General features: G+C 37.2%; 1 protein-coding gene across 1 annotated transcript in view; it reads left to right on the top strand.

Moving 5' to 3' along the window:
* SH2D4B (SH2 domain containing 4B) overlaps nucleotides 1-20,675 on the top strand; it is a 65,127-nt gene extending 44,452 nt beyond the window's left edge. Inside the window, 2 exon segments of the mRNA XM_009073797.1 lie at nucleotides 17,412-17,632; nucleotides 20,583-20,675. Of these exon segments, the coding sequence (XP_009072045.1) occupies nucleotides 17,412-17,632; nucleotides 20,583-20,675 (314 nt within the window).
* The last annotated feature ends 553 nt before the right edge of the window (nucleotides 20,676-21,228 follow it).

The raw sequence follows: 21,228 nt of genomic DNA, 5'->3' as shown, positions 1-21,228 counted from the left end.
CCTGCTGAGCTAAGACAACTCCCTCAAACAGGGTATCAGCAGGTATTGTGTGTAATCATGGAGGGGAGAAAAAGCATATGGCTGCATGAAATTATGTTGCTGGTTTAGCTTAACTCCACCCAGTTAGGAGCAGATTGTGACATTTAAACTGCTTTCACCACAGGAGATAAACAGCAGGAGCTAATAAGAAAACAAAGGGAAGAGATTTCTGAGATTCTGTAGGCAACTAACCTCTATGTGTGACTTCACCATATGATGCTGGCATGGAGGCAAAATGAGGTGGAGTATAGGGATGAAAAACTTGCCTTTGCCTCACATTCCATGTTAAGGGAATGACAGTTCCCTTTCTTCCCTCTTGGATTTCAGAAAGTTCAGTTCTTCCTTCTTCTCCTGGCCTTTTAGGGAATGGGTATGTCAAATCACTATCTCATGAATCTTTTTAAGAGGCAAAACTCCAAAAAGGCTATGCAGATTGGCACACTGATTAACATTGGCTCTGATTGCTTCATACTCCACCTCTCTATCCAAGATTGGCATCTATAATGTAATACACAATAGTTCTTAAACTGATAGGGAGAACTTAGATCTAAATAATACATAATTCCATGGAACATTCTGCCACTGCTGTTACCACTGCTCGTCATGGTTAAACACAGGACAGATCTTTCATGAACACATGTGGCTACTGTAAATTCATTCAGTCATGAAATTTAGCAGAAATGGAGGACTCTGAATTCCAGACATTGTATTCAAAATTAAGTACAAAATTCTGTTTCCTTCTGTTTGCATCATTTTCTGAACCTGAGATGAAGTTGGTTCCTCCACTGGAACCATTTCTTTTACAAAGCAGTGGCTTCAAACACCTAATTCAGGTTATCCTGCTGTGAGTTTGAGCCTAGCTATTAGCTCACTTACCTTAGTTCCACTGCTGGTAGGAGGTTATTTAGTGGCTGTTTTTTAGTGGCTTAACTGTGAACTGTGTGAAATCCCAAAGGATGTCCAGAATTGGATCATTGTCACAGCTACACATAGTTTTTATACTGCTGCTCATTAGGTGTGAAATTTTTACTATCCCAATATTTTTCTCATTTGACTTTCAACAGTGCTTCAGTGTCAGGTTCACTTTATTGAGTAATTAAAGGTAACTTTTCCCCCTGAGGAGCAGCATGCTAAATCAATATGCAAGAATGCTGCAAGCAACTGGAAAGCACTGTAATTAATAGCTAGCCTAAAGTTCCCAAATCTAGACAAGTGTGTGAAAAGAAAAATTAGTTATCAATATTATTCCTATATTTACTTTTCCTTGAGCTAGATAAAGAAGTATAGTTTCAAGTACTTAGAGAAAATTCTTTGTAGAAATCTATCTGGAACTGCTGTTCTAATTTGAATATGGGAAAATACTCCATGATTTAAATCTGCATCCCTTTCAGCAATAAAAGTTCTAATGATTACTTGATTAAAAAAACATGTAGAAAGATTTCTTACGAGGTAAGTGATGTCATCTGGAAGCTACTCAAAGATGTAAATAGATTTCAGATTTGACTGCTAATGGACCTAAAATATGTATGCATTCTTAAACCTTACAAAAAGGGAATATATTTGAGGAAAAAAGAATATTTTCATTTATCCGTAAGAAAAGCATGAAAAGCAAAGAACACAGTATACTTTCTGCTTAATTATCTTTCGTAACATTCAGCTGTAAAATTTGAATTCCAGGACTCCGTGTTAACTGTGATTTGATTTTTCTCCTTCTATTAAGTGAACTGTGCTGGCATTGTGATTTACTAGTGCTGTTGTCATTCACGTTTATGGAAAATGTATCTTGACAGCTTTAGCATCCATGAGATTAGAGTGGTCTAGGTGAGCTGCAATATATGTGCCTTTGAAGACCATCATGGGCATGTGTATGTGTTTGTATACATGTCAGGTTTTGGTACATCTTGGGTGTATTAATTTAATCATAAAAATGAGAAGGATTGATCAATTATTTTTGATTGTGGGCTGTATTTTTGTTAAAAAACAAGGGGGGTTTATTACTTAAAAGCAAACACAGAATGCCTTCCACTACTTCTGTCTAATTCATGCTCAAGAACATTATCATTAAAGCCTCCTGGAAAGTTTTAATACCTTATATTCACAATTGCTGTAGTGATTGCAGAACCTGTATTGTGCTATATAATTGCCATTATCAGCTGGTACTTACTCAGTGTATTCATGATAATGTATCAAAGTGTCCATAAACTGTGGGCCAAATTTAGGACAGTAGTCTAGGTTCTTCCTGAAATGATGATTTTCATGTTGGGACCATACAGCAACCCTCAGCTATGTCAGAAAGTACAGCAGAACATGCCATGGGAAGAGAGAAGCTGGAGCTCACTGTGCCCTGTGATGATGCCATCCTGGTCCTTACCCACCTGAATGAACTTTGAGATGCCTTTCTGGGCTGATGTAGAATGGACCCCAGAATCCAGAAGTCAAATTGCGTTGCTGGAGGTCAAGCTAAAGGTTTAATGAGTCTTGTTGAATGCAATGAAGAATCAAAACATAACTTCTGTATATTCATATAGGAAGCAAAATTAAAATAGCATAGATATATCAATACAAATCAGTATCAATATGAAAAGGCCAGTGGAAAACATTAGTAACTCTAGCAAATTAGCAGCTTGTCAGGGGCTGTAATGTGATATCTAGTTTACTGCCATGCAAGTCAATTAACTTCTAGACATGTCAGTGTCCATTCATTGGGCAAATGCTCTTAGAGTGAGACCACTAAATTAATGAAGTTGTATTCATAATGCATTCCCAGGGTACTGAATGACAAATCAATGCTAGCATAAAATAAAGCCATTTAAACTAGCTACATAGCAGGAAGACTCCCAAAGAAGGTCCTGAACCTTCCCAATGGTCAAAACATGATAAACCGAGATAGGCAGGAAGACTCCCAAAGAAGGTCCTGAACCTTCCCAGTGGTCAAAACATGAGAAACCTAGATATCACCTCTCTATCACTAACCAGTAGAACTACAAAACCTTTCCTGCCCAGCTGTGCATTCTGTGTTACACTATTCAAGATGTTTGTTCACAGAAATTTGACATTTTCATAAAATTTAGTAAGAATGGATGTATATGGAGGGATCTGGTTTTCAATTTGCATACAAGCTGGTTTTGAATATCTAATAGCTCTTACTCATGTCAAAATCTTACCTCTCTGTTTTAGTTAGAACTGCAAATTAATTGCCTTCATGGAAAGTAATTAAAGTATTCATTCAGAGATGCATCATATAGTAAATTTTGGATCCATCTACTAGTCTAAAGACAATCCAGTTGTCTTCCTTTTTCTAAGCACTAACAAGGTCATTGCTCTACAGATGTTCTAAAATGTGCTTTCATTCAGTTCATCTCACTTATTTTTTTAAGCTTTTTTCTAAATAGTATTAGGGTATATTTCTCATTTGCCTGAAGCTGCAATATATATTTTTGGTTGTGTTATTACACCCAAATAAATATGTCAGTCTTCTAATAAAGTCAGTAAGTTCAGTTTCTAAATCCAAATTTGAAGTTTTTGGCTTTATCTTAATTCAAAAAATTGTGAAAAAGTGAAGTATGTATTGAAGATATTCTTATTCAAGCTTTGTTTTTATAAAGACATTATCCTGCTTTCATACATGACAGATTTTATGGTAATGTGGATAAGAGAATAATGCCTGAGAGTGACTCTTTTTCTTTTAAATTAATGTTATATTTTTCTAGGGATGAACTTGAGACAGTGGCACAACTGGTTTTCTCTAAGTTTTAACCATTAAGAATTTCAGGATTTTTAGAATTTGGCTCATGACTGAATTCACTATTTTTCTCTCCTGGGTTTCTGTTTTTTTCCATATGGTTCTTGGGGATGATCTGACAAAGGCAGGAATACCCAGAAAATGTGATCATATAGATATTAATGCTTTGCTTTTGTTTGTCTTTCTATGGTCAATCTCTGCATCATGAAGCTTTCATGATTTCAGAATATTCTTGAGCATTTTGCTGCTTCTCACTTGGGTTGATGAAATTTGCTAGTAGCTTCCTATTATCTAAGTAATTTGTTCCTTTCTTCATTTAGTAAATCCAGTGCTTATGTTTCATAGCTATTTTCAGCTGTGGCAATAATGGCACAGGGAATGTGCACTAGGACTTAATGGTGCTGTCTTACTCATTCCTTTTGATATAAAGTCAGAACACATTAAAATTGTCAGTAATTTATTACTGTTATTATTAGAAAGCTTTTTTGGCAGCTGCTTATCTCAGTCCAGTCTGTGTGGACAAGGCCCTGTTTTTTTAATTTTTCTGCATTTTCTATACTTGATTGTATGATGGAAAATGGGGTATAATAGGTCACAAAATGGCCCCAGAATAAATGGCTGTACAATATACAAGGCAAAAGCTAATTGGACTCTAACTGTTTTGCCGAAGTTTTTGTTGATTTATTTTAGCATTTATTCATTATAATGTCACAGTCACAGCCTATACAATAAGAAATTCATGGGCACTGAAATAAAACCCCTGTTTTCCCTTACGTGTGGTATATTCATGATAGAGCATGCAAATGGTGGGGTAATGTCCTGGTTTTGGCTGGGATAGAGTTAATTTTTTCTTTGCCCACAGTAGGCTATTTTAATGGCTGTTCATTATTGCTGTCTCTTCTATACATCCATAAATGCAGCCATGTTTTTAGAAGAGGGATGGTTACACAAAGGGCTCAGTCTGCACTGCAGACAAAACGACTGTGCCTAAGCATTAATATATTCACAATTCAGAAGCATCAAAACTGATTTACATATCAATACTGTAAGACTGTATGTGAAACCATATACAATTGGTTTTAGCATATTGTATTTTTCTTATGTCAAAATTATTTGAAGATCGAAAGAAGTATCTTTCTCCATAAAGAGCATCAATATATTAAAATGTGTACTGCAGAGACAGAACCTGGTGCTAATATAATTTTTTTTTTTTTTTTTTTAGCATTTAGTTATTTAAATAGCACTTATGGAATTACATGTTCTGTAAAGTATTCCACACTCCACTAAGTAATGCTTATTTCAGAGACAGTAAATATGTAGCTGTTTTAAAAGACTGAATAGTTTATCCTTCCAGGTAGAAATTTTGTGCTCAAATTTTCTTCCTTGTTGAGATTAAACAACTGCAGATTTGCAAGTGCAAGTACTTCTTCTGTCACTGTGTTTCAAAGAAAATCTTGGTGGTTAAATGTACACATAGACTTGAGAGAAAGGAGATGCTGCAAGCTGACATAAGCCTGATGAGACAGGTTTGTTTCAAAAACAATCCATGAGACTGACAGTCGTTTCAATGCGTGCACTTTTTCGTATTTGTCTTCCACTTGCAGAAAGTGGGAAATGGTAACATTTACACACACTAAGTGAGCAGATCTGTAGAGTTTTAAGTTCCAAATGCATCTTGCGTGACAAGAGAACTGCCACTCAATACCGATTGCAATACATTCAGCAGTTAAAGTGTCTAGCAATTGATGATTTAGAATTACAAATAATTTCTACTTTTATATATTTCTTTATCTTTTAAAGAAGCCTTTGATTCATGACAGAATTCCCCCCAACTTCACAAGTTTCTGTGTGCTCAGGACTGTATCTCCCATCTCTCCTCCAGCAACTACCCATCAGCCACTAATGGGCTCTTTGAAACCATCTCTCTGCAGCAATGTCATCCCAGCCAAGCCTATTTAGCTGTAGGGCTATTCTGTGCACTATTCTTGTCTTTGGTCCCTGTGTTCCCCCTGGAGTGTCACCTGACAGTGTTGCCTTTGAGTGGGTTGTACAAAGCCAGGAAGGTTCTACCAAGAAACTATTTTTAACTAATTCTTCTACTTTGTTTTTTTTTTTTTTTTTTTTCCCCAGAAATCCAATGGAAACAAAAATCTCCCTGTGGGCTTTGTTGTGTTTTGAAAAATTGGTTTGGTAAAAGCTGTCTTTCATCTTTGTTCATATCCATGCTGCCCTCAGAAGTATTTAGGAGAAACAAGAATTTCGTGATGGCTGGAGTTATGAAAACACAAATAGATTTCAGGAGGGCTTTTTTTCTCTCATCCTCTCTTTTCATGGATTAGCTTTCTCATATTTTTCTTTGATTTAGATCTCTTTTGCATACTCTCTCATTTTCAAATTCAACAAAATTTGAGAATTTAGATGAGAAGTAACAAGGTGAGTAATGTAAATCAGTGAAGTGAAATGCTTGCAAAAGATGCCCACGAGCTAGAATTTCCTTCTCTTTTTCCTCTGTTGCTTGCAAGACCAAGACAGAATGAATGCAAATTCTTAGTCTGCCTGGAGAAAGGATGGTTAATACTGACCACTAACCTTCTAAACAACTGCCACACTTTTCAATTTTCACACAAAACACAGTATCAGTGACTATTGTACCAGAACAGATGCATTTTTCTTTGCTGAACAAGGATTAGTGCATAAATCAGTTTCTTTGCTCTGTTTTTATTATATCACTGTTTTATTTCTAGCCCTGTCAGGTTCTAGCCAGGTATTATTGTGTACTTTACTGGTTAAACAAATTTTGATGTTTTAGAAGACACAGCAAGATCTTCATATTTACTTTGCATGTGTCACATCATGCACCTATCACAGAAGTTTATTGATAGTCTGTATAGTTTGCTATCTTTATCACACATAATAGAAATAAAAATTCAATCCTATCTGTTTTGTACAGACATGAATGCATCCTACAAGAATAATGTTCATAACAAAGTTCAAATCAGTGTACTGATACTTCCTCAAATTTGAAGACATCCTAATGAATATACTTATTTTCCATGCTATTTGCAGACAATGTCAACTATATATAACAGCATCTGGAATGTTTATATAGGCTAGGGGGTATTTACTGATTTGGAAAAAAACCCAACCAAACAAAACCAAACCCAACACCCAACCTCCCTGTTGCTGATCTTCCACTGACTTCAGTAGAACGTAGAGGCTTCCAACTTTAAAATGCAAGTGTTTCAACAGAGAAAACAGTACAAAATTAAATATTCTTGACCCATAATTTATGTCAATTCATTGATCATGCATGCTGAACTGCACAAAGGGAATGTAGATTGAGAAATCACTGAAAGTGGAATGGTTAACTGTTCTATTCTTCAACATGAACTTCTTTTCAAAAGCTGTTTAGATGACAAAACTCACAAAAATTAAAGGGTAATATCAGAAGTTTCATGTTGGGATTTCAGTTCAGAAGAGCCTATATCTAAAGAAAAAATAAATATAGATAAAGGGTATAAGGCTATTTTGTCCTACCTTTTCTCTTCTGATAGGTGACAATTAACAATGTGCAAAGGGAAGAGCGAGGTAAAAATCTTTGATTTCCTTCCAGCTAATGTGTTCTATAGGCTCATCTGAAAAGAAGGAAAGAAAGGAACAATAGGCTTTGAGGAGACATTAACAGAAAAATTTACAGCTCTATTATACAGTAGTATATTGAGATAAGTGGTGCCAATGCCTGTCTTTTATGTGCTGCACTGCTTGCTAGGGAATAAGGTGTAAATATTTTGACAGTGAATATAAAGGGTTTTTACAGTATTTGATAGTTTGGATGTAGAATGAACTTTAAAGGAGACAATTAAGGGGTATATTTTTCCTCAGAGTGCATAGGGAATTAACTGTAAGCCACACTGGCAACAATGGATGTAGCACACTTGATTTTCTGTAAACCTGAAGAAAAATACTCATCATAACTGCACTACTCATTTAAATGGGATTTTTGAAGATTCCCAGGGGAGAAATGCATTATGCATTTCTTTCAGAATTTCTGTAGGTTTTTAATTGCTTTAAAGAATCTCATTCCTAGAGAATTAAGAAAGTTTCTGAGGTCTGAGTTTTTTATTCTTAGAACTGCTGTACCCTGACAGAACAGAGAGCTGAATCCGTAGTGTAACAAAAAAGCCAACAACCAGCACCAAAATCAATCAAACAAACAACCCCCAACAACAAGCCTACAACAACAAAAAAATAAAGTAGAAACAATGCCACCCAAACAAAACCAGGCCCATATATTTGTACATATACTTTTCCATGATGAGTTTTGCCTATAAGGAGACTCAAGTTAGTCCTCTGCACCACATAAGTTTTCAAAGTGTCCTTGCTTATGGCATGATGCATTATCAATGTGCCTCATCCTTGCCTCAAGGGATCTCTTGCCATCACAAATACATTATTCCTCTGGGCCTTGATTTTCTATACATGTCTGTACATAGACCAGAAAATACTTTCCTTACTGAGCAGGGCTCATTGGGGAGGTAGTTGAGTTTCACTGATGTGTTGTTTCCCAATTCTATGTATGTCTTAAATGTACCAGGTCGGTTACAAAGGAGAGGAATGGCGAAGGAGAGGTATTGGGCTCCTGCTTGCTTTTAACAGCACAAATTTATCTCCATTTTAGTTATGTTACTGCATGCATGGCTTCTGAGAATGTGCAGAAGAAAAGTTGGTGAATGTGGAGCAAAGAACACTTTCTCCAGAGACTCCCTAACCAGTGTTACTTCACTTTTGCTGTGTAGCTCAGAGAGGAGGTCAGCTCCATACTGACCCCTGAGTACTCAGATAACCCATCTCTTACATGGGCAGTGTATTTCAAATATGCATTTTACCTGGATTTCTAAATACATCCCAGCTTTGCTACCCTTTGCAGTTCCATGCTGACAGATATATTCTATTTTTATTTATTTTTAGGTTTTGCTTTTTGTGACCTATTGCACATATTTTCTGTATTATCAGTATCCATAAATTTTACTATTTACTAGGACTTAAACTAGATTAATAACACACAACACAACATGAAATATCTGCATTCTTACTAGCTGTAAATGGGAAAAGCATTACATAGGAACTCAGCACCCCTTAGCTCTTGGGCTCTTGCCATGACACTTGTGACTAGGTTTTGAAAAAAAACCAACCCAAGCCAAAACACCACAAACAACAAACCCACAATCTTTATTCTGGTTTTATGTTTAGTGTTTTATTGTTGTCGTATTGTTGGTTGTTGGGGTTTTTTTAAGCCTGGCCATTTATATGCTTAAATGAGAACAGAACTCCTTTGAAGATTGAGTCCCGTGTGAGTTTATCCTGCCTTAACAGCAGATGGTGAATAGCTTCAACAGCTTTGTTTCTATTACCAGACGTCTTTGATTTACTCCCTTGCTTTGCTTTTTAGCTTTTATTGCTTCTATTGTGAAATAGCAGAGGCAGAGCTGTTGTTATCTCTCAGCTATAGCTTTTCTCACACAATACTATTGATCTCTTCTTTTGCTATTTGTTTTGTTGCACTATCCAAAAAGGTATTGTGACTAAAAGGAAGGAGAGGATGCAACCTCTTTAATAGAGTGGCACACACTAAGATCCTGTAGCTGCACATGTTTGTGCATGTATTTAATTGTGCATACTACTTCTTCTAGAAATGCCAGAGAAATGACAAAATATGACCTAAATATATACATTGTCCTTTGACTATTTTTGTTGCAGCTCAGTCCATAAACCACCATAACTGATAAAGGTGTTCTTTAAATGACATGTGACATTGATAGTCTCAAGGATAACATATTCAGTCTAGACATCAGTTTTGTACATTAATTGTGTCCTGGGAAATGAACAACCGTAAGTATGTTCAGTCAGTTTAAGAGTCCATATATAGACTTACACTTGTGGGAGAGAACTGAAGAAGAAAACCTGAGGAAACTTGCTTTGAGTGATGTAGAGATACCTTTTCCTTGAGAGCATAAACTATAGGTGCTCTAGTTCTTGCACTGTAGGGAAGCAACCACTTCATCTTCTCTGCTTTTATGCCTTTGATCTTTCCAAGTGGTTGAAGGAGCTGGATTTTTCACCTTCTCCTAGACCAAAGATGATTGCTAGTGTTTTGCATTCAAACATTTGTTTCAATCCTTTACTGAACCACCTTATTATGGGATCTCCAGGAGTTCAGATTTATTCTAAACCTTAGTTCCCAAGATTCAGTTTTCATCTTAGCTTGTGTTTGTTCCCATATGTATCTTCCTGCTCTGCGGGCTCTGAAATCTCTGCCTCTCTCCATTAGGTTTACAGAGTCGTGTTCTTAGAATCTGTTCTTGCTCTTCCTGACAAGGGTTTATGTGAATGCTGCACTCTAACACAGGTTATCAGCTCTTCTAAAACCAGACTGGCTCGAGATGGATCAATCCCTTCTGAATTTCTGTTCACTTTTCTGATTATTTCTTTCAAAACTGTTTGTCTTTATTCAGACTTTGATCCTGAATAGGTTTGAATTTTACTTCCAACAACACAATTTTTTAAATCATAATGAAGTAGGCTGAAAAATCTGTGGTGTATTTTCCTCTCCTCAAACCAGAACTTTTTTGTTTTGATTTACAATGGCCAAACCCCTAAAATCTGTTCCATACAAATTTATTTCAGGCTTTTTTTTTTTTTTTTTTTTGCGTGGTAAGGTGTAATCCAACTTTTGGACTCTCAGGCTTGGAGAGAAGAAGTAGATTTGGAAATTTTTGGAAAATTTGCTATATATATGTGGTATAGTTATAGTAGTATGTCTATCTACATCAGTTTTGCAGTTCCAGAAAATGGGAGGGATTGGCTGATGCTTAGCAAGCTAACCTTGTGCTATTTTATCACTGTCTTTCAAATTACTGATTAGATCTGCCTGTATAATTGAACAAATATAGTCCTTTACATTATTCAGGAGATATCTGCTAAGTCCTCATAGTTCCTTGTGTTTATTCATTTATTTATTATTTAGGCTTGCTCTAGGTGTAATGCGTCTGTATGACCTTTAGCATCTGAATCATTCATGTAATGATTGCCAGGTATTCATATGGGCATCTAATCTAATCCCCTTGAAAACAAAAGAAGCACTGATATTGGCTTCTGTCTGGTTTGGATCCTGATTGGTGAACTAAATCACACACTTCCCTGCTTAGATATCTTAAGTTGTATAAACAGGATGAATCTCTTTCTTCTTCATTGATTACACGTGAATATTCATGATTGTTCAACAAGTCAATTTTGCATGAAATAGAAGGCTTTTCATCATGGTCATGAAAGCACTTTTGGCATGAATGCTCTCATTACATTGCTCTCATTTATCCATGCCAGTACTTGTGACACTTTTTCTCTATGAGTCAAACCTCATGCACTAGAGTGTTTGAGATCAAGCTAATGAAAATACATCAAAAGAGAAAACATCAGCTGAGCCAATAGCTTCTATTGCAGAAAGGTAAATGAAGGCTTCTGGCTGTGTTTGTACCTGCTGTCCCCCTAATTTTAGCCAGTCCTTTAGTATATATAAATGTGCATTTGTATATCAAAAAAATGTTGGCCATTAAAGGCCAAATTGTCTTCATATGTAGACATTATTATTGCATGTGGTACATTAAACCACTCGTAGTTTACAACAATGGGCATGATGTAACTTTGTATAATACTAAAAAAATAATTTTAGACTTCTAGTATATAGTCTTGCTTGTTGGCAAAGTTTATCAGCTTTTCTAGTTCGGATTCCTGCTTGTTATGGCATTCTTGTAGCAATTATTTATGCATTTCACCTCCTGAGTTTCACCCAAGGATGTATGTAAGATAATGCTGAAAGAAGGGTGGGAAGCAGAAGCATAATATTTCAGAATAGCATTTTCTGCTATTGAGTCTGCTGTAAACTTGGAAGGCAGCATCAAGATTTCTTAGCTATGCTCACTAAATTCATAATGAACTCTTTAGTTCCCTTGTGAGTTTAATATATCCTATATGTTAGGATGTTCTTTTTCCTTTTTGGAAGACTGGTGGCAGTAAAAAGAACATAACTGCAACAAAAATGTTAAGACTTACTTTTTCATCTATAAATTGTCATTACAGGCCCTGTATTTTAAAAATGAAACTGTTAATTAGGAGCATGTCAGTTGATGATTAACATCATATGATTCAAAATAACTCTTATAAAATGTTGTTCTCATGCTAAGAATCCAAAATGTTGATATCTATAAGCATTGCAAAACTGGAATGTTTAAAATGGACAGGTATATGCATGCAATGAATCTGAGGGGTAGGAAGCTAAAACTCAAACCAGCTGATAGAGTATCCATGCTTTCAAGAAGAGTTAGTTATACATTTGATCCTCTTGCAGTCAAACCTTTTCTGCTCCTTTACAGTTTGTTATAGACAACAGCAGTTTGTGTACTCTGAGAGAAATTCTTTGGCAGGTAGAAGACGTGAGTTTCAGTGGGGTAGCCAATGAACTGAGTTTTGGCCACATGATGAGCTAAAATGATGATACTGATGATAGATGAATTCATTAGGAGATATTTACTTAAATGACTTAGTGAAAGGATTACTGCTTTAACACAGTGCTGCTTTATAGCAAGTGAAGATGGTGCCTTCCCCTGCACCCTTTTTTTTTTTTTTAAAGGGATTAGCAAGAATGAGAGCAAGGGGAAAATTAGTTTTCAAAGCATCAGTGGTTTCTCTTTCAGATAATATTTCTAATTAATATCCTAACTAGCACAAATAAGAGCATCTGTGATTCTAAACCTCTTACCAGAGCCTTGGGAAACCAAAGTTTCTTGACTTTAGTTCAAACAAGTTTTAATGTTCATGTTTTACAGATGTTGTCTATCTCTCTACAGCCATCATGGGAGTGAACAGTGATGCTCTTTTTCCAATTGCCTTGAGAACAAGATAATGTTTTTTAAAGGATAGAGGGAGACTTTCATTGCTGCAACCACCACCCACTGAAGAACTGAACCAGAGAAAAATAAAATAACTAGGAGGCAAGGAGGGGAGAAGATGGTGGGGAGAGATGTTTTCTCAAAAGCCGTTAACAGAATCAGGAGAGAAAAAGGGAAGAAAGCAGCTGACTGATAATTTATTACACTGCATTTAGCAGGAAAGAGAATTAAAGCAGAAAAAGAACTTGGCTGTGGGCAATGTAGCATTTCTCACCTACTGAATGATATAATGCACCCAGATCAAAAATAAGGTCTGGCAGAGAAGATAACATCATATGGAAGCCTGCAGTGTTTTAGCTCTACTGGTGGGAGTTGAGAGCAGGTGAACAGATTGTTTAGCATTAAACTAATCAATGCTAAATGAATTTCATATTAATATGCCCAATAGTGATGGTCATTCAAGCCCTAGAAATATCCAAAGTATAGTGTTCACTATATAATACAGACACTCTATTTTTACAGCTCTCATTTTTTTCAAATCCTCTATATTCATAGGGGCTAAATTGTCTATGCCACCTCCTTCCCCATCAGGGCTGCATAATGGTTCTGACACTGGTTACAGAAGAAGTAGTTGTAACAGTACCCAGTTCCTACCCCAAAAGTTACCAGCATGGTTTCAGTCTAGAATTACAGTGTAAATATTAATTATTGGAATTAATGCAGTATTTGCTGGTGATGGAACTCTGTATTCTTTCCTGGACACTGATTACTCTGAGCTTGTTAGTGTTGCTCATCTGCATGTATTTCCAGAAGATATTTGTCATGGAAGTAGGCATCATAATCACTAATAAAACCTTTCATGTGTATTTAAATTAGGGCAATTTGAGAGAAAACTGGGTTCACAAATAATTTGATTTCAACAAGGTTTTCAACATTGTGTCCCACAGCATCCTCATGGGCAAACTTAAGAAGTGTGGGTTGGACATGTGGACAGTGAGGTGGATTGAGAACTGGCTGAGTGGAAGGTCCCAGAGAGCTGTGATCAGTGGCACAGATTCTAGTTGGAGGTCTGTCACTAGTGGCATCCCCCAGGGCTCTGCACTGGGAACAGTATTGTTCAATTTATTAATCAGTGACTTGGATGAGGGTACAGAGTGCCTTCTCGGTAAGTTCACTGCTGTTAACAAAACTGGGAGGAGTTGCTGATACCTCAAAGAGCTGTGCTGCCCTTCAGAGGGGCCTTGACAGTTTGGAGAGATGGGCAGAGAAGAACCAGCTGAATGTCAACAAGGGCAAGTGCAGGGTCCTGCCCCTGGAGAGGAATAACCCCGAGCAGTGGTGCAGGTTGGGCACTGACTTGCTGCAGAGCAGCTCTGTGGAGAAGGACCTGGGGGTCCTGGTGGACAACAAGTTGTCCATGAGTCAGGACTGTGCTCTTGTGGCTAAGAAGGCCAATGGAATCCTGGGATGCATTAAGAAAAGTGTTGTCAGCAGGTTGAGGGAGGTGATCCTGTCTCTTTACTTAGCCCTTGTGAAGCCACATGTGGAGCACTGTGTCCAGTTCTGGGCTCTTAAGTATGAGGGACATGGAGCTCCTGGAGCAGGTCCAGTGGAGGGCAGCAAAAATGATTAAGGGACTGGAGCACTTCACTTACGAGGAAAGGTTGAGGGATCTGGGCCTGTTCAGTCTCAAGAAGAGACAACTGAGAGGGGTCTCATTAATGTATATGAATAAGGGGTGCCAAGATGATGGATCAGGCTCTTCTCAGCAGTGCAAACCAATAAAACAAGAGGTAATGGACAGAAACTGATGCACAGGAAGTTCCACCTGAATATGAGGAAGAACTTCTTTACTGTGCAAGTCACTGAGCACTGAACAGATTGCCCAGAGGGGCTGTGGATTCTTCCTCACTGGAGATACTCAAGAACCATCTGGATGCAATCCTGAGCCATGGTTTCTAGGATCGCCCTGCTTGAGCAGGGAGGTTGGACTAGATGACCTTCCAACCTAACTGATTATGTGATTCTGTGATTCTGTGATTTCAGAATCATTTTTTTGTGTACTTTTTGACACATGGTGCCTGGTCTAGTGATTCAGCTTCACATAATATACTGTATCATATGGATTCATATTAATACTATTTTTTCATTTGAATAGAGTTTAAGAACTTTCAACAATTCATTTTAGAATACTTCCAACAAAATTGGTTTTAGTTTTGCAAAGTGCAGCAATTGACACTGCTGGGAATCATTTTTTTGTGTACTTTTTGACACATGGTGCCTGGTCTAGTGATTCAGCTTCACATAATATACTGTATCATATGGATTCATATTAATACTATTTTTTCATTTGAATAGAGTTTAAGAACTTTCAACAATTCATTTTAGAATACTTCCAACAAAATTGGTTTTAGTTTTGCAAAGTGCAGCAATTGACACTGCTGGAGAAAAGTTACATGTTGTTTCTAAAGAAAAGTTACATGTTGTTTCTAATGTGTATGGAAAAGTTACATGTTGTTTCTAAAGAAATGTGTATGCTTGCATGTTTTACTGCCTGTTTTGCATTCCTGGTGCAAAGATGATGTAGTATCCTTCAGAAAAGAGAACCGTTCGTCATTCAGCAGACTGTATATGTGTATGTTTCCTCTTAGTACTGAGGATATTTCAGTAGAGATCTCTGAGCCCCATTGAGATCAAGCCCTTCATTACAGCACCAAGTAAAACTGTAAAAGCAATCAGTTCTCAAAGTAGACAAAAATTGAAAGAAAGAGATGTTTTTCTGTCTTTCCTAACATCACACAGTGCTTGCTTTTAGGACCCAGACCTCCACAATCCCTTCATATGTCTCCCAGAGGCATAAATTTCCTTGAGGACTTAATTAAAACATTCTAAACTTTGGTCTTTCAGATAGACCCTTCTTTGTACAAACCAGTAATTCCTGGACTATGTTTATTATTGCACTAAACCAATGTGGCTTGGACTTCATGGAGCTCTCACTAGGACATGTGCAGGATTCTACAATGAGAAGTAGTTTCATTAAATATTACATGTATTGTTTTGAGAAAGTTTAGCCTCACAGAGAGTAACTTTGGAACATGTACATGTATTATTTATTGACGCTTGTGCCATGTTCACATTCAGAATGGCCTATTTCAACATCTGTTCCTGAAGAAAGTGAGCATCTGGTGTTTCACAGATAATTGAAACATGACCTTGCTGTCCTCTAGGCCTACCAGAAAATGGAACCAGGATTTCTAGGTGGATGACAAGACCTGGTTCAGTGCTGGATGCAATTCTGGTCACACCTTTTACATGGGGTGTGGTCGGAATAGGGTTTATCTGTTATACCATTTGCAGGCAGAAGTACCAGCAACTGCAGTGTTGTGCCCTGGGATCAGAAAGAAAAAGAGATTTTTCCATCACAGAGAGATAAAATAGGAAAGTTTTTGAAAGGTCTATTCCTGTTAAACCTTTTCCTTTTTTTGCTCCATCACAGAGAGATAAAATAGGAAAGTTCTTGAAAGATCTATTCCTGTTAAACCTTTTTCTTTTTTTACTGTGAAAATCTGAATTTGTGATCCTTCTTTTGCCCAGACAATTAAGTTCATCATACAGTAAAGGAACAAATTCACCTATCAAATGACTGCTTGGTGACCGGGATATGGGGAGAGAGTTTGTTCCCAGGTTGAGTTTGTCCAAAGAATTAAATTGGCTCACAGAGGAAGTGGCCATGGGATGTCACTTGTGTAATACAAGAAGCTCCAACTAATTTTGTCTTTTCTTTTCCTGAAGCAAGGTACATAACTGATTATTGCTCACTACGAATTATAAAGATGAGCTCACTTCTGGCCAACAAATAAAATATTCAGTCTTTTCTCTGTGTTAGTACTCTGTTTAGCTCATAGGTACAGTTTTTAACCAGAGGAGGCTATTACTGAGCCTGAAAGGTCCCAGAAGGAAACTACTATGCCCTTTTGTTGCTTGTTTTCCTCTGTGACAACCTTCCCTAGAAATGCAGACTTGTGAATAAGTAATCTAAAATACCCATTTCTGTTAGCAGGATTTGATTTCTTTGTGCTCCAATTTATCTACATGCATCTATGTGTATGTGTGTATGCATGTACAAATGCAGACAAATGCTCTTTCTCCTGGCATTTGCTTTGTTTCTTCTTTAGGATCGATAAAACAGTAAGGCTGTATGCATGTACAAATGCAGACAAATGTTCTTTCTCCTGGCACTTGCTTTGTTTCTCTTTAGGATCAATAAAACAGTAAGGTAACCGAGTCAAAAGAACTGCAAGACAATTGAAATACCAGCAATGTATTGCAAATTCAGATTGCAATACCAAACCATGCTTGTCTGCTTTAATAATCACTTGTACAGAATTCACTGGTCTGATAGGCCAGTTGCATTTCTGCACTTCCTTTGAAAAAGCACTAAGGGCGGGAAAAAGCAATTCTTAGTCATAGAATTAAAAAGCATATACCACCAGACTCCATCAAAATTCTTACAGCCACTCTTACACAGCAAACAGCATAAACATTGTCTCCACAGCTCTAATCCCTCCTACAGACTTCAGTCTTGGGAAGCTACACCATTTTGATTTCCCTTTTGCTCTGTGTTTGTTGCATTTGATTGATTCTGACAGACCTGTTACCTGCATAACCACAGGGTTTTTTCTTGCCAGGTATTATCAGCCGCCAGGAGGCAGAAGAGTTGTTGATGAATAAATCTGAAGGTGCATTCCTGGTGCGAGTGAGTGAGAAAATCTGGGGCTACGCATTGTCTTACCGTCAGCAAAGCGGCTTCAAGCACTTCCTAGTTGATGCTTCAGGGGATTTCTACAGCTTCTTGGGGGTAGATCCAAGCCGACATGCAACACTGACAGATCTTATTGATTTTCACAAGGTAACACTTGCTAGGTAGAGATCAATAGCTGAGTGGAATGGATTAATAATTTAACGAGGAGCTGTGTAATTTGAAACCACACTGGAAAATAGTAGCAACCATAGTGGGGAAAAGAATGTTCTACATTAAACCTAGTTCTAATATTCACAGTTTGTCTTTTGTTGCAGTGAATCAGAAGGTTTTCCCCCTTCTTTCAAATGCTTCAGCATGTATTTGTGTCCCCTTACACCATATGTGCTCTCCTTGGCTACAAATAGACTAATAAGGGCTGACAGAGATAACACTTTTTGAGCCTTTTTGCTGCGGAAAATTTGATTGGAAATACCATAAAAAGGTCTTTGAATGAAATTTCAGCGTTTTTTGACCTTTGATGTGAAGGCTGTAATGTACAAAAGCAGTGGAGTGGAGGCCTGCAGTAAAGAAAGGAACATGGAGGGGTTCTCCATGTGTAAAGGATCACTCCTTATTAACTGAAACAATCTTAGAAGAGTAATGTACTACTTGACTTTGGATGGGTTTGAATTACTTTGCCTCTAGCTTATGTTTCTTGTTGCCAGACAGTAACTAAACAACAGCACTGTTTCTGATAGCGTTTTTCATCATCTCTCTCCGTCTTCATCAGTTTTAATTCTGCTTTCTTCTTAACCATCCTTATAATTTCTCTTCATCTTCTCTTTTCTAGTTCCCTTTCCTTTTATCCTTTTCTCACTCTTGTCTTAAAACTTTTTGCTCCTTTTCTTTACAGCTTATAATTTTTTAAGTATTCAGTCTCACAGAGGTTATTGTTCTTCTAATTTATCTCTCTTAAATCTTGCTTTTATTTCAGCTAGTTTGCAACATCTGTTTATTGTTGCCTTAGTGTCCACTATGACATTATACGTGCAGAAATTATATTTCCACATGGGGAGATAGTAGGTATCACATTTGACTAAAAAATATGTCCTCCCCCTAATTTGATGAAATTCTCTCTTAATGGCCACCTTGGAAGCCAAAATCCCCCACAGACATCTTCCTCTGTCCCAGTTTTTATTGCTGAGCATGACATTATACACTATGGAATATCTTTTAGGTCAGTTTGGGTCAAACAACTGGGTTGTGTGTCCCCTCCCAGCTCCTACCTTATTCCCAGTCTGGGAAGGACTGTGGAAAAAAGAGGAGGACCTGTGGAAAAAAGAGAAAGCCTTGATCCTGTGCAAGCACTGACCAGCAATAATCAAAAATGTAGTGTGTTATCAACACGGCTTTAGCCACAAATTCAAAACTTAAAGCTATACAGACTGCTGTGAAGAAAGGTAGCTCCATCCAGGACAGACTCAGTACAACTTGAAAGAGGCTGACCAGGGCCTTGGAAGGGAAATGTGCAACACCTCTAATGCAGATTATCAGGCGTGGGATGTAGGACATCTGGCTAACATAGCATCTATCCCCTGTGCATTATCAAGTTTCCCAAAGCCTTCTGGTAACCAGCTATGCAATCTGTATGTAAATGGTAGTGCTGTGGGCACACACTTGCAGCTAGTGCTATATAGTTTGCAGAAGGTGCTGCTTTCCTAGGGACTATTTTTGACAAGAGTATGCTTCCTCACCCCAAAGGTTGTTTGGACTTCTCTTTGAGGGTCCTTTTCACTTTCAATCAAAGTCAACAGGGCTGGCATAACTGGCATAATAAATTTTTTACTTGCTTGTACTTATTGACTTCATTTTACTTCATTTTGATGTAAAAAAATAAGAAGAGGTCACTCAGCTGAGATGACAAGGGGCTGGTAACCATTAGCTGGAAGAACAAACCTTACAGAATAGGGTATGAGTGTGCATCTTGTATTTTTACTATATGCATTTAAATACTGTGTGGGAATGCAGCAATAACATATCCAAGATCATTGCTCAGTGTTTGTATTTACATCCTCATAAACTTCTTGTCTGGTAGACAAAGTAGTGATTAGTCAAAAGTTGGACTTGATGATCCTAGAGGTCTTTTCCAACTTAAATGATTCTGTGGTTCTTTGATTCCGAAAAGAATTTAATTTGAGTAGTAACTTTTGGAACTTATTCTGAGTTTGATGTAGTGATTGAGAAGGAACGACAACTGGGAGCCTGCATGTGTTCTGAGGAAATCAGGCATTGACTTTGCATTGCATTTTGAATAGAAACTAGAGAAGTTTTGAAAATATTAGGTCCATATACAGATCCATAACTTGAACCTAATTTTTCAGGTGAAAGACTGCTATCTTAGTCAATATAAATCTGAATTCTGGCTCATTTTTGTGCATCTGGAAATGTTAAACTTCTACAAAAGTAAAAATGATCTATCATTACTGTGGGAATAAGTGCAAAGACCAAATTCTCTACTTTTCCAGTAAGTGTCTTGGTAATCAGTTACTGGAATGACAGACTCAGCATGCAAGTATTTAATTAATGAGAATAGGTGCTGTATGTAAAGACTGTCTATCCTTGCAAGGTTAATATCTTTCACCTTCCTGCAATCAGTCAGAAAGCTGTTGCTGTTGTGTGTGAGCACTTAACATTGAGCTCTTGCTTAGTCTGCCTGGAGAGGTTTCTTTCATCCCTATAACTATGGAAATAGCATATTAGGACTGGCATATTATATCTGTTAAATTAACCCATCAGGACATCCTTTATAGGTGTCTGTAGCTGGTTTTCCTAAGTAGTGTGACAAATAGCAGGTAGTACAAATCACAGCCTATTGTGTACAGTGATTTCATTATTTGATAGTAGCACAGGTTACTACTGGCATAAGTACAAGTAAAGCATGAAGAAGCTGATTAGTTGATATGATCTCTTTGCTGGTCTGTAATTATTTATCAAATGGTTATTCATAATTGGTTGCAAATTACTGTGGAGTGATAGTCTTTATTGCTATTTTTGAAGATAGGGAAGGTTTAGACCTTTGATATTTTTTCAATATTTGATACTGTTTCTTTCTTTCCAGGAAGAAATCATCACATCCTCAGGTGGGGAGCTACTACTGGAGCCATGTGGACAGCAGAAGAATCCACCAGACTACAGCCCTTTATTTGAATAACTGATCCAGGACTTAACAGGAATGAGTTCTGGATAGCTGTAGTAATAGATAGCTACAAAAGTAAAGAATTAAAGTAGTTAACAAAATTCCAAAGCCACTGGTCTTGTGGCCAAAAAATATCCTCATTAGAAGGCCTAAAATATTTCTGGTTTGCATCTGAATTATCATAATTATTCATATTGCTAGCATTTGAAAGGTGAGAAATTACCAGCAAAGAGGACTACTCCCAAAAATGTTTTAAGAGGTTGTGGCCAATTGCACAGAATGCTAACTTCCTATCTTAATTTTCTTCATGTCTGAGATAGAAAATGCAAAATGCAGCAAGGAGCAAGGGCAGGAACTATTCATAGAGTACTGTATGAAGTACCAGTGTTGATGAACAGATTCTTTTTTCCAAAGCAAGTTTTGCCAGTTTCTGTTGACTATTTCATTACTCAATGGTGCACTTATGATAACAAGAGAAGCAGGTATACAATATTCTTGTGCAGTTTGTGATTGCTTACACAGTTAGGTGTAGCTTGAATCTTGCCATTATGCTTTTGAATTTAGGCCT

Source organism: Acanthisitta chloris, unplaced genomic scaffold (assembly GCF_000695815.1).
Source record: "Acanthisitta chloris isolate BGI_N310 unplaced genomic scaffold, ASM69581v1 scaffold924, whole genome shotgun sequence".
In the NCBI taxonomy this organism is placed as follows: domain Eukaryota; kingdom Metazoa; phylum Chordata; class Aves; order Passeriformes; family Acanthisittidae; genus Acanthisitta; species Acanthisitta chloris.
This window is presented reverse-complemented; position numbering and strand designations above follow the sequence as displayed.